The sequence below is a fragment of the Halichoerus grypus genome, chromosome 7 (assembly GCF_964656455.1).
Source record: "Halichoerus grypus chromosome 7, mHalGry1.hap1.1, whole genome shotgun sequence".
Lineage (NCBI taxonomy): Eukaryota > Metazoa > Chordata > Mammalia > Carnivora > Phocidae > Halichoerus > Halichoerus grypus.
In genome coordinates this window covers 123,561,194-123,575,920 of record NC_135718.1, presented here as the reverse complement: position 1 = coordinate 123,575,920, position 14,727 = coordinate 123,561,194, and the positions used below count along the sequence as shown (strand labels likewise).

The following is a 14,727-nucleotide window of genomic DNA, read 5'->3' as shown; positions in this document are numbered from 1 at the left end:
AAATAGCGATATTTTTATTATGAAAAAAATCAAAGGAATTTGTTGAGTATCCTAATAATTATCTTAAGTTTTTATTTTGTTTTGTTTTAATGCATTAGTGAAAGGACACAATAATATTTTAAATGCTTAGAATTCAAAACATCTTAATCTAATATTGATATTCCATAATAACTGGAAATTTCAAAGAGAGGAAACTGTCAACCACTCTGGATGCCATCAGGTCATAGAGTTTGAGTCATTGTTGACAATCCAGCTTCTTTCTACATTTCCATAATATTTTATCTATCTAATAATCAAACAAATACTTTGTCTCATGGGGATTTTATTTAAGCTTTCTGAAGAAAAAAATAAGAAAAAGAACATTATTTCAATAATTATTGGTAACTATCAATGTTTTTTATAAAAATACCTTTTTTGAAGGAATGAGATCTTGCCATTTGCAACGACGTGGATGGAACTGGAGGGTGTTATGCTAAGCGAAATAAGTCAATCAAAGAAAGACATGTATCATATGACCTCACTGATATGAGGAATTCTTAATCTCAGGAAACAAACTGAGGGTTGCTGGAGTGGGGGGTGGGGTGGGAGGGATGGGGGGGCTGGATGATAGATATTGGGGAGGGTATGTGCTATAGTGAGCGCTATGAATTATGCAAGACTGTTGAATCACAGATCTGTACCTCTGAAACAAATAATGCAATATATGTTAAGAAAAAAAAAAAAGAGAAGATAGCAGGAGGGGAAGAATGAAGTGGGGGAAATCAGAGGGGGAGATGAACCATGAGAGATGATGGACTCTGGAAAACAAACTGAGGGTTCTAGAGGGGAGGGGGGCGGGAGGATGGGTTAGCCTGGTGATGGGTATTGACGAGGGCACGTTCTGCATGGAGCACTGGGTGTTATACGCAGATAATGAATCATGGAACACTACATCCAAAACTAATGATGTAATGTATGGTGATTGACATAACAATAAAAAAATTTAAAAACCCACCTTTTTTGTTTACTATCTTTGAAAACCATAATGGCATAAAGCTAAGTGACTGGCAGGACATACATCTTTTCCAAATCCAGGACCACACAGACAAATGGCAGATTGTTTTCTGTGAACATTGAACATATTCTCTGACTCAAATATTAATTCTAACTTAGTTGCCACTCTAATGCCTGGGAATTTTAAGGTCATCATGAATAGGAACCACAGTGCTTCCTGTTAGTGCCAAGATGTGTCAAGATAATTTTCTTCTTCTTATTTTTTCAGAGCCTTGCACATTATCTTTTGTTGAAATGGAAAATAATAATTTACTCCTGAAATGGGATTTTGATGATAGACCACATATTTTCCATGGCGAGTATATTGAGTTTCTTTGTAAGAGAAATACGTATATAGCTGAATTCTCTATTACTGGATCTGAACTCAGAGTGCAGTGTGACAGAGGGCACTTAAAATATCCAAGATGCATTCACAGAGAAAGGTAAGAAGAAGCTTGTGCCTACAACTAATTATTTTCTTCAGATTGTTATTCAAGAGATTCTTTATGTTATAAATTTCAGAAATATAAGTTCTACAAAACCCCTACTTCATGGTCATTGTATAGGAAAAAAATAATTTCACTTTTTAAGCCTAGAAGTATTAATTAATTCAACAAACTTTCTGAGTTGTCTGAAGTCAGAGTATTGTTTGCTATTTCATATTTGTGACACTTTGGCAATTTGGAAAATAAACTGATTTATATGTGCAGTATTTAAATGTGGAAAAATTAACCTATACTTTGAGAGAGATGTTTGCATTTTCTCCCACTTCCCAGTATAGGTCCAAGTATAAGTTATAAAGATGGGAAACAAAGTTGTACAAATCTTTCTAGTGATAGAAGAGCATATTAATAACAATGATTAAAATTAAGTTATTTTCAGGAACACATGTCTGTGTAAGAGCTTGGAAACACGAAAGTGTTTCCTCATAAGATAATTTAAAAGTACATATTTTATACTTTTTTATTTGTTTTTTTTTTCCTCATTCTTTTTTGGTTTTTTTTTTTTTTAAGATTTTATTTATTTATTTGACAGAGACACAGCAAGAAAGGGAACACAAGCAGGGGGAGTAGGAGAGGGAGAAGCAGGCTTCCCGCTGAACAGGGAGCCCAACGCGGGGCTTGATCCCAGGACCCTGGGATCATGACCTGAGCCGAAGGCAGACGCTTAACTAACTGAGCCACCCAGGCGCCCCTCTTTTTTGGTTTTTATTTGAGTATAGTTTATGTACAATGTTACATTAGGTTCAGGTATACAACATAGTGATTCAACAACTCTATTGTTATGCTATGCTCACCACAAGTGTAGCCATGATCTGTCACCATACAATGCTATTATAATACCATTCACTATATTCCCTATGCTGTACCTTTTATTCCCATGACTTACTTATTCCATAACTGGAAGCCTGCCTCTCTCACTCGGTCCCCTTTTCCAATTTTGTCCATCCCTCTATCCCCCTCCACTCTAGCAACCATCAATTTGTTCTCCATGTTTATAGATCTATGTCCACTTTTTGTTTCTTTGTTTTTTTAGATTCCACATATAAGTGAAATCATATGGTATTTGTCTTTCTCTGTCTGACTTATATAAAGACCCCAAAAAGCCAAAGCAATCTTGAGAAAGAAGAACAAAAATGGAGGTATTGCAATTGTAGATTTCAAAATATACTACAAAACTACAGTAATCAAAATAGTATGGTACTGGAATAAAAATAGACACATAGATAAATGGAACAGAATAAAGAGCCCAGAAATAAACCCATACTTTTATATGGTCAATTAATCTATGATGAAGGGGGCAGGGATATACAATGGGGAATAAATGGTATGAGGAAACCTGGACAACTACATGCAAAAGAATAAAACTGGACCACTTTCTTACATGACACACACACACACAAAACCTCAAAATGGGTAAAAGGTCTAAATGTGAGACCTGAAACCATAAAACTCCTAGAAGAAAACAGGTAGTAATCTCCTTGTCTTTGGCCTTAGTAACATTTTTCTAGTTATGTCTCCTGAGAAAGGAAAACAAAAGCAAATATAAACTATTGAGACTACATCAAAATGCAAAGCTTCTGCATAGCAAAGGAAACCATCAACAAAACAAAAAGATAACCCACTGAATGGGAGAAGATATTTGCAAAGGTTATATCTGATAATGGTTAATATCCAAAACATATGAAGAATTTTATTTTATTTTTTAAATATTTATTTATTTATTTGAGAGAGAGAGTGAGCTCAGTGGGAAGGGGTGGAGGGAGAAGGAGAGAATTCCAAGCAGACTCCTCGCTGAGCATGGAGCCTGATGTGGGGCCTGATCCCAGGACCCTGAGATCACGACTTAAGCCAAAACCAAGAGTTGGACCCTCAACTGACTGTGCCACCTAGGTGCCCCAATATATGAAGAACTTTAATCCCCCCAAATGGGGTGCCTGGGTGACTAAGTCAGTTAAGTGTCTGACTCCTGATTTTGGCTTAGTCAGGCCATGATCTCAGGGTCATAAGATTGAGCCCCATGTCAGGCTCCATGCTCAGTGTGGAGTCTGCTTAAGATTCTTTCCCTCTCCCTCTGCCCTTCCCTCCCTGCTCATGCTCTCTCTCTCAAAATAAATAAATAAATACCCAAATAATCCAATTAAAAAGGGACAGAGATGGCCAACAGACACATGAACAGACAAAAAGACACTCAACATCACTAATCATCAGGGAAATGCAAATCAGAACCATGAGATATCACCTTCCACTTGTCAGAATGGCTAGAATCAAAAAGACAAGAAATAAGTGTTGGCAAGGATGTGAAGAAAAAGAAACCCTCATGCCCTGTTGGTGTGAATGTAAATTGGTACACCCACTATGGAAAACAGTATGGAAGTTCCTCAAAAAATTAAAAATGAAATACTATACGAACCAATAATTCTACCTCTGGGTATTTTCCCAATGAAAACAAAGACAGTAATTCAAAAAGATATATGTACCTTTTTGTTTATTGAAGCATTATTTATAATAGCCAAGATATGAAAGCAGCCCAGGTGCTATTGATAGATGAACGGATAAAAAAGATGTAGAATATTATATATACAATGGAATATTACTCATCCATAAAAAGGATGAGATCTTGCCATTTGTGACAACATAGGTGGACCTAGAGGGTATTATGCTAAGTGAAATAAGTCAGACAAAGAAAAACAATAACCCTATTTTATATTTCTTGATGAATGAAATATAATCCTGTTTTTAGTAAAATATTACAATAATACAATAAAATGATGTAAATCATTTTATAGAATCAGGATTTTGACACTTTTAAAGATACAGTATAAAATGGAAATTATACTTTATATTTGATTAAGAATATTATAAAAATATGGGTGCCTGGGTGGCTCAGTCAGAGTTAAGAGTCTGCCTTTGGCTCTAGTCATGATCCCAGGGTCCTGAGATCAAGCCCCACATCAGTCTCCCTGCTCAGCGGGGAGTGTGTTTCTCCCTCTGCCCCTCCCCCTGCTCATGCTTGTGCTTGCTCTCTCTCTCTAAAATACATAAATAAGATCTTTTTTAGAAAAGAATATTATAAAAATAACTTAATGGCAAAGTGTATGTGTTCTCATCATTGTGAACAATGAACTATATGAACAACATAAGGATAACTTTTTAGATACTTTGAACAGTCTATAAAAACATTCATAAGAGACACATGGGTGGAAAACTTTAAAAATTTTTAACTATGGTAAAATCAGGACAGAAAAATTTTATATGTGTTTAAGTGTCTTAGTGTATCTTGTATTTCTCATTTCAAAGAGAAAAAGAGGTAAATAACTTAGAAAAATTGTTTAAAAAATGGCATTATTCTATCAAATGACACTGAGATTTGAAAAAGGAATTTGTGGTATAATTCACCAAGTCTGTCTACTTGCTTTTATCAATAACTAGCTAAAACAATGACTAATTATATGAAGTGTTGAAGGGCTAAGTTATAACAAATACTTGACCAAAAATGGTGCTTATTTCAAAAATCTCTCTTCCTTCCTCTCTCTTTCTCATCAAGGATGCTGTCTTATCAACAACGCTTCATGACATAAAAATGTATGGCAGAAAGAAGAATAGTGTATCAACACATCATAAAATCCTTTATAAAACATAATTTTTAGAAGAAAAATTACAAGTCTCTAAGTTTTAACTTGCTTGAAGATTTGAATCTAAATTGTCGATGTTGAACATTTTTTTTATTTATAAATAAGCCAGAACATGTTGTTTCTGTTCTAATTTGACTGATCTGACATGTAACCTAACCTTTATTGCATGCTTTCCCTCTGTTAAAAAGATTGATCTACATGTCAAAGTATTTCTGTTTCCTAATATCCATTCATTGTGTTATATTATTGCCTTCAAGATATTTGTTTTTATCATATTCATTAACATTAGGGTTTTCTGGTACTTTTAATTCAATCTTTCTGTCAATATTAAAGAACCAAACACTAGAGATAAGAAACTATACATCATGTTAGAGGATTTACCTTATTAAATAGAGAAAAGACTGCCCTTTACACTTTCTAAATGTAAAGAGCTTCAAAAATTAACTGTAGTATTAGCTTCAAGGTTAATCAAATTATGAGGTCGTGAACTATCCACATGTTAAAATGTTGCCCAAGGAACGTGGCTAAAAAAAGAACAACATTTTCCATTTTTATATTTTACACTTTCAAGTAATATTTTGAAGTAACAGTTACACTTCCATTTAAAGTAACAGTTATACTTCCATTTGTTATTAGTGTTCATTCATAAGCATGTGTAATAGCACTACCAGGTTCTAAAACCCCCTAGTAGGACTGGTTGTTGTTACTAGAATAGCACATTTTCTTATCTGGAAGCCATTCAGTTCACCTAACTCAAGATCTTCTCAATATGATGACATTTTTTTTTTTAAAGATTTATTTATTTATTATTTATTTGACAGAGAGAGACACAGCGAGAGAGGGAAACACAAGCAAGGGGAGTAGGAGAGGGAGAAGCAGGCCTCCCACAGAGCAGGGAGCCCGACGTGGGGCTCGATCCCAGGACCCCGGGATCACGACCTGAGCCGAAGGCAGGCGCTTAATGACTGAGCCACCCACGCGCCTTGATGACATTCTTTAAACCCTCAAGTTTCAATTTGCTAATGAAGAACAACTGGACCTAATTCTGTGGATTAAATATGAATTCATTCAATGTTCAACATGTATATTTCAGAACTGTCCTTGAGTTCATAATTATTCTTTTAATATTCTATAGTCATTGTCCACAGTGGATCCTATAAAATTGAAATTTGATTGAAATTAAATATCAATAGAAAAGTGTTCATCATTTTCAATTAATCAATTAATCCATTAATAAACAATATTGAGCGCCTGCTATATCCCAGAAAACAGAAAATTTGCTCAAGGTGGGTAACTGTCTTGGGACTACATATTTAGTATTGTCATATCTTCTGATTTTTTAGTGAAATCTACTGATTTTTATATGTGGAGAGGGAGTCTAAAAATATTTTGTGAGCAATGCGGCTCATGAGCCATCAATTTGTAAACTCTAAATGCTAAATAAATGAATGTGTGAAAAATGTAACAATGGAAGTATATGCAAAGTAAAGTGGTGGCATGGAGGAGGCGGTAATTAACTTTTTAGGGGGTGTATTGGAAGCCTCCTGGGAAAAGCCTGAGGTCTGCAAGCCTAGAGAAGACATCCCACAGAGAGGGAATGGCATACACTAAGTCAAATATTAAGCAGGCACCATGCTGAGCACTGGGGGTAAAACAGTGAATAAGACACATTGTTTCTGCTGTTATGGACCATGTGCTCTGGTGGGAAAGGAAGATGTGAACCAAATCTATACAAGATGACATGTGCCAGGAAAGACACTCTCTTTGTCAATGAACACCAGGGGATGCAACCTAGTCCTGGATGCTCAAGAAAGGCTTCCTTGAGGAAGTGATATATAAGCTGAGACTTGAAGGGAGAAAAGAAAATATTTTGGGTGAGGGAGGATCATATGGAAAGCATGTGCAGAGAACACGATGTTTCCAAGAAGTTAGTATATAGCCAGTGTGGAATGAGTGGAAAGGAGTGAAGGAGACAGTGAAGCGAGGTAAACCTGGAGAGATTGCAGTCCCGTGATGAAGGCCTTTGTAGGCCAAACTAAAGATATTGGAAGTCACTGATTGAAATGAGATGTTTATAGTAATTGCTAAAAAGACACCACTGACTGTTGTAGGGAGAGACTGGTCTGAAGGGAAGGAAATGTAGGCATAGAGAAACCACTTTTAAGACAAGAATGCCATCATCCAAGCAAACTATGATGGTAATTTACACTAGAGGCTGTTGGGGAAGGTCATCGAAAAGATGTGGCCACTGGTTGACCTGTGAGCTGGATCTCAGCTCCTCACTCCCTCCCCTGTCCTTGGAATATAGGTTCCATCCGCCTTTCCCACTTCCAGAGGTTACTCCAAAGACATAGATAGATAGTCATGGGGTATTGAGAACACCTGCATGGTACGCATGACTGAACCTAGTTAAGGCCTCTATATAAACCTTAAGATCTGATGAGCAGGTGCAGGGATCCTGTGATCTTGCTGCCGTGCAAGGCAAGCTTCATTTGTAAGTTCCCTTTGCTTATTACATCTGCCACCTACCAACCTGGAGTGGGCTGCCTCTCTTCGGTCTCCCTGCCCTCTGCCCTATCCAGCTCACAGAGTACAGCGGCCAGTTTCAGATTCTACCTGGGAAACTCCCAGGAGGGTTGCAAATCAACAGATGCAGCAGCAGGGAGGGTACAAGTTAGATTGGAGCAAGAGGTATTTAGGATGTGATGTCATCATGACATTTAGACTGATCAGATGTGGGTGGGGGTGAGGCAGACAAAAGGTTCAGTAGAACACTTTGGTTTCTGGCTTGACTAAGTGGATGATAGCCATCTAAGTGTGGTAGGAGGACTCGGAGGAAGAAGCAGTGTGAAGGAGTGGAGTTTAGCATGAAGTGTTTAGTGTCAAAAATGTTACTTTTGAAGTATCTCTTGGGAAGCCAAGAAAAAATATTAAGTAAGCAGTTGATTCTTGCAGTCGATGCTGGCGATGACCGACGCAGATTCCTTTCAGAAACAAAAGACTTACTCTCTCAGCTGCTGGAAGTTCTCAATTACCAGCTTCCTAAGGCAGTTGATTCAGCTGAAGAAAATCTTTCCTCCCAAGGTCATAGCTCCTTCCAAGGGTGGCCTGCCATTAACCAGTGCCTGCCCAATAGGAATGATTAAGAAAAGACCCTCCATTCCAACTGAGGACACTTCTAAAGGGATATCCCAGTTGCAGAGGTACCCAGAGTTGGCAGACGTCACTGCTTCCCGCCTTTCCCTTCCACAGATGTGGATTCTAAGAGTATTCCCTAAAAATGCTCCTGGCTGCTAATTTCCATCCCACAGTCTGGGAAGCCAATCTATGAGCTTTATACAAGCCTGGGTGTCAGAACAGAGCTCTGAAAAAATTTGCAGTTATCAGTTAGCAGATGTCTACAAAACTAAGGCAATAGATGAGTTTTTCAGGGTTAGATGCAGGCCGAGTTCAGGGCTTTGAGGGTATCTGAAGTGTAGTGATTGCCATAGGAAAAGGAATGATGAAAGAAGCTGATAAGGAGTGGCCGGACTGCTCCAATGAAAACCAGGAGAGAGGAGGACTGAAAATGCTGTTTCGATGTTATTGATTACCTTCAAAGGAACATCATCATCATTAAGTGTGAAATTGAGAGAGGAACAGGTTGAGGAATAAACGTAAGGTACAAAAACCAGAGACATGACTATAGTGAGCTTGGCAGTAAGTGTGACAGTGAAGGAGAGAGAAGTAGGGTGGCATGGGGGAGATAGGGATAAAGCAGGAATTTTTTTAATAGAATGGAAGAAATTTGAGCATGTTCTAATTCGATGAGAATGGGTGAGTAAAGAAGGACAAGTGGAAGATACTGAGAACATATTGCACAACAGATCGCAGAGGATTCTTGAAAAAGGAAGAGATGGGACCCAAGGCACAAGTAGAGGGTGGCTCTTGGCTGGGAGGTGATTCACGTCAGGTCATCTCTGTCTCCTCTGTGAAGGAAGGGAAGTCACTGCTGGGAATGTGGTGGGATATGTGGGCAGGATTGAGGAGACCAGAGAAACTGAAAAAGTCAGACAATGAGGTGATAAGCCAGCGCAATCCATCAAGGTGGTTTGGCAAACTGTTTCAATGAGTTATCACTTCAGTGAGATGTGTGAGGTGTTGAGAATAACGTTGCAATAATGGCCATTTTGCTTTTTAGAGAACGTTAGGTTGTAAGATTATCTTGAGCATGATGAACATGAAAGCAAACTGCGTTTAGGTGACTTGCCACCTCTGCTGTATGGGGCAGCTAAGTCAACGATCGAAGAATCCCTGCCGTGGTGACTGCCCTAGGGTATTCCAAAGTTTAAAAGGGTGCTGCCTGGTTCTGCAGAGAGAGACTGATTTTTCAAAGGGAAGTTAAGACCGTAGATATCTGTTACTTCATAGTGCAAGATCGCAACCCTAGAGAACATTACACATTAAAACTGAATTCAGGGAAACTCAGCATGATTCCTTTGGAGGAAAAATGGAGAGCATGAGAAGTATAAAAAGTCTAACCCAAACTGAGAAGTGCGTTGCCTAATACACTTCTTCTCAAATGTAATTTAAGACTAATCATCAGACAATAGGCAAGGTTTTAACTGACAAGGATTTTAATTTGTTTTTATATACTTTATTTTCTCAGGAACTATTCTAGTCTTTAAATGAACATTGTGTTGTATTTTTTTAAAGATTTTATTTATTTGACAGAGAGAGACACAGTGAGAGAGGGAACACAAGCAGGGGGAGTGGGAGAGGGAGAAGCAGGCCTCCCACGGAGCAGGGAGCCCAACAGGGGGCTCGATCCCAGGACTCTGAGATCATGACCTGAGCCGAAGGCAGACGCTTAGCGACTGAGCCACCCAGGCGCCCTGTGTTGTATTTTATATACTTCAGTCTTTAAATTTACATTACAAGGCCTGCAGAAGGGGACCTATGGTATTGCAGTAGCAGGTGGGAAACCTCTGGTCATGATTTGGTACTCGTTCCGTTGTTATTCTTGAAGGCCAGGAGCTCTGTGAGCACCGCGAAGAACCAGGTGGTCCGCAGACCCCCCTGTGCCGTGACTGGCTGCCTGGCACCTCAGGTTCCTCAGTGCGGGGGCGCGTCCAGGCCTCAGTGCCACGGGTGCCCTTTGGGGGACCCAGGAGCACTCCTCAGAGGACCAACACTGATGTGACAAGTCTCTCTTCCTTCTTCCTCCAACATGCAACATCAAAAAAAAAAAAAAAGAATACCTTTTTATTTTGTTCAATCCACTATCAGTAATATTTAACGTTATTAAGGTATTGTTTTATAATATTTTATAGTGTATGTATCAATATATATAAAAATTATATGCATGAAAAATTATGCCATTAAAAAGTAATATCCTATAAAAAGTAAATAAAATGTTGAATATATGTAAGTTCTAAAAAAGAAAGAAAAAAGGAGAAAATAAAGCCTTACTTTGTTTTACTTGCCATTTATTGTAAGAAAACTTTAAATCATTTTTAAGGAAACATTCTAAAGCAAGGTTGGAAAATGTCTGATCTTTCTATAGAAAGTTGGGTACAGTGTAACTGCCAGAAACCCACTGCCCCTTTGTGGTCCATGGAACCCAAAACATACAGAGGTATTTGATGTTCTCAGCAAGAGAAAGAAAGTATGGTCCAAATTAAATTTTCCAAAGATTAAAAAAGATTAAAAAATTCATCAAGTAAATTTTTCTATGACCAGGTATTTTTTAAGTTACAATTTTGAAGTAATGTATTATTTTTGTCGCGTGTAAGAGCCAACTCTTCCACATTGTAAAACAGTTCCAACAATACAAATGTAAACAGGATAAAGAATGAAAATTCCCTTTATTCCTCCCAAACTCCGTATCTACTTCCTCAGTCCGGAGATTCTGACTGTAAAGAATTTGCTCTGTCTTCCAGATGCTACTGTTATACACACTTAAAAATGTATTTTTATACATATGTGCATATTTTTGTTTTTATATAAGGTGGTATATATATCGCATATCATACATTGTATATATTCTAAGACTTTCATCTTCACTTGGTATATGATAGACCTATCCCCATATCAATACACATGGATTGATCTCATTCTTTATAAGATGTCAATAGTATTTCAAAAGCTGGTGGTAACATAATATATTTAATTATTCTCTAATTGATGGACTTTTCAGTTGTTTCATTTTCCTCACTTCCTTTCTACCTTCCTTCTGTTTTTTCTTCCTTCCTCCCTTTATTCCTTCCTTCATAGGTTGTAGGTGGAAATCAAATAATGTAATTTAAAGCTGAAATGAAATCGAATTCTAAATATCTGTAAAACAACAAATATAAACACCAAGAAAGATCTTAACATTCAATAAAATTAAATGATGGAGGAAAGGGAGGGAAGAAGAAGAAAGGAAGAAGTTGTAAGCTAATTTTATTGTTTCTCATCATAAGGACAAATAGAGATTGCCTGAAGCTTGTGGGAGTAAATTTTATAAAGCAGGAACTACGTCAGACAGGTAATAAGGCAAGTGAGTAATTGTTTCAGTCTAAAATACTTCATGTGAACAAAATATAGGTAAAGGATATAGAACATTCTAACAAGTAGTCAATAAAGTACATCTTATAAATTTATGTTAATTTTGTACCCAAATAACAGTGGGCATGAAGCAGTCATGAAAACTGGCTGTATATATTAAGCCATAAAAAAATCTAATTAAATTCCAAATAGATTATATAAGAAAAATTCTCTGGTTATATGCAATGCATTTACAACTTAAGCAAAATAAAAAAGGCTATCCTAAAAATGTACAAACTTTCTCTTAGACAAGTTGGGTTGAAATGAAAATATGAACTAAAATTGCAGGATTTCTAGAAAACATAATGAAAACATTACATATCAGACTTCATGGGCTATAGATAAAATAGTGCTCAGAGAAAATATTAGCTTAAAAACTATATCAATTAATGTTCTTAAAAACGTATTAAACAACCTAATAGTTGGAGAAAGAACAGTAGGTAAAACAAAAAGAAAAGGAAGAAATTGGGTGACTGGGTGGCTCAGTCGGTTGAGTGTCTGCCTTCAGCTCAGGTCGTGATCCCAGGGTCCTGGGATTGAATCCCGCATTGGGCTCCCTGCTCTGTGAAAAATGTTCGTGGCATTTTGATAGGGATTGCTTTGAATGTATAGATTTCTTTGGGTAGCATAGACATTTTAACAATATTTGTTCTTCCAATCCATGAGCATGGAATGTTTTTTCATTTCTTTGTGTCTTCCACAATTTCTTTCATAACTGTTCATAGTTTTCAGAGTACAGATGTTTTACCTTTTCGGTTAGATTTATTCCTAGATATCTTATGATTTTGGTGCAATTGTAAATGGGATAGATCCCTTGATTTCTCTTTCTGCTGCTTATTTGTTAGTGTATAGAAATGTGACAGACTTATCTATGATGATTTTAATCCTGGGACTTTGCTGAATTCCTATATGAGTTCTAGCAATTTTTGGGTGGAGTCTTTTGGATTTTCTACATAGAGTATAATGTCATCTGCGAAGAGTGAAAGTTTGACTTCTTCTTTGCTGATTTGGATGCCCTTTATTTCTTTTTGTTGTCTGATTGCTGAAACTAGGTACTTCAGTACCATGTTGAACAACCACAGTAAGAGTGGATATCCCCAACATATTCCTGACCTTAGGGAAAAAGCTCTCAGTTGTTCCCCATTGAGGATGATATTTGCTGTCGGTCTTTTGTATATGGCCTTTATGATGTTGAGGTATGTTCCCCTTATCCCCACATTGTGGAAGGTTTTTATCAAGAAAGGATGCTGTATTTTGTCAAATGCTTTTTCTGCTTCTATTGAGAGGATCATATTGTTATTATTCTTTCTTTTATTGTGGTATGTCACGTGGATTGATTTGTGGATGTTGAACCACCCCTGCAGCCCAGGAATAAATCCCCCTTGGTCATGGTGAATAATCCTTTTAGGGTACTGTTGGATTCTATTAGCTAGTATCTTGGTGAGAATTTTTGCATCCATATTCATCAGGGATAATGGTCTGTGGTTCTCCTTTTTAGTGGGGTCTTATCTAGTTTTGGGATCAAGGTAATGCTGGCCTCATAGAATGAGTTTGGAAGTTTTCCCTTCTATTCCTATTTTTTGGAAGAGTTTCAGAAGAGTGTTTGGTAGAATTCCCCTGGGAAGCCATCCGGCCCTGGACTCTTATTTGTTGGGAGATTTTTGATTAGTTTTTCAATTTCTTTGCTGGTTATGCGTCTGTTCAAGTTTTCTGTTTCTTCCTGCTTCAGTTTTGGTAGTTTATATGTTTCGAGGAATTTTGCCATTTCTTCCAGATTGCCTAATTTGTTGGCATATAATTACTCATAATATTATAATTGTTTGTATTTCTTTGGTGTTGGTTGTGATCTTTCCTCTTTCATTCATGATTTCATTTATTTGGGTCCTTTCTCTTTTCTTTTTGATAAGTCTGGGCAAGGGTTTATCAATGTTGTTAATTCTTTCAAAGAACCAGCTCCTAGTTTCATTGATCTGTTCTACTGTTTTGTTTTGTTTTTTTATTTCTATGTCATCGATTTCTGCTCTAATCTTTATTCTTTATCTTCTCCTGCTGGATTTAGGCTTTATTTGCTGTTCTTTTTCCAGCTCCTTTAGGTGTAAGGTTAGGTTGTGTATTTGAGATTTTTCTTGCTTCTTCAGGTATACCTGTATTACTATATACTTCCCTCTTAGGACTGCCTTTGCTGCATTCCAAAGGTTTTGAACTGTCGTGTTTTCATTTTCATTTGCTTCCATGTATTTTTTTTTTTTTTTTTTTAGAGAAACAGTGTGAGAGGGGAGAGGGTCAGAGGGAGAAGAAGGCTCCCTGCTGAGCCAGGAGCCCAATGTGGGACTCGATCCCAGGACTCCGGGATCATGACCTGAGCCGAAGGCAGTCGCTTAACCAACTGAGCCACCCAGGCGCCCTGCTTCCATGTATTTTTAAACTTCTTCTTTAATTTCCTGGTTGACCCATTCATTCTTTAGTAGGATGTTCTTTAACCTTTACATATTTGTAGTCCTTCCACAATTTTTTTCTTGTGGTTGACTTCAAGTTTCATAGCATTGTGGTAGGAAAATATGCATGGTATGATCTCAGTTTTTTGTACAGTTGAGTCCTGATTTGTGACCCAGTATGTGATCTATTCTGGAGACTGTTCCATGTGCACTCGAAAAGATCATGTATTCTGCTGCTTTAAGATGAAATGTTCTGAATATATCTGTTAAGTCCATCTGGTCCAGTGTGCCTTCTTTCCTTGTTGATCTTCTGCTTAGATGATCTGTGCATTGCTGTGAGTGTTCAAGTCCCCTACTCTTATTGTATTATTATCAATAAATTTCTTCAAGTTAGTTATTAATTGATTTATATATTTGGCTGCTCCCAAGTTAGGAGTATAAATATTTACCATTGTTAGATCTTCTTGTTGGATAGACCCCTTTATTATGATAGAGTGTCCTTGTTTATCTCTTATTACAGTCTTTGGTTTTAAATATAGTTTGATATAAGGATGGCTA

The 14,727-nt window shown here is 37.2% G+C and overlaps 2 protein-coding genes across 4 annotated transcripts in view; one reads left to right on the top strand and one right to left on the bottom strand.

Moving 5' to 3' along the window:
* F13B (coagulation factor XIII B chain) overlaps window positions 1-6,646 on the top strand; it is a 34,082-nt gene extending 27,436 nt beyond the window's left edge. The window contains exons 11-12 of one of the 2 annotated variants that reach the window (XM_078078231.1): window positions 1,262-1,475; window positions 5,989-6,646. In XM_078078231.1, coding sequence (XP_077934357.1) covers window positions 1,262-1,475; window positions 5,989-6,031 — 257 coding nt within the window. In that variant the 3' untranslated portion in view covers window positions 6,032-6,646. The other variant, XM_036109072.2, reaches the window with a different exon arrangement.
* Window positions 6,647-9,841: 3,195 nt separating this feature from the next.
* The window catches only part of CFHR5 (complement factor H related 5), a 39,172-nt gene continuing 34,286 nt past the window's right edge, over window positions 9,842-14,727 (bottom strand). The window contains exon 11 of one of the 2 annotated variants that reach the window (XM_078078227.1): window positions 9,842-10,369. In XM_078078227.1, coding sequence (XP_077934353.1) covers window positions 10,286-10,369 — 84 coding nt within the window. In that variant the 3' untranslated portion in view covers window positions 9,842-10,285. The remainder of the gene's footprint in view (window positions 10,370-14,727) is intronic. The other variant, XM_078078228.1, reaches the window with a different exon arrangement.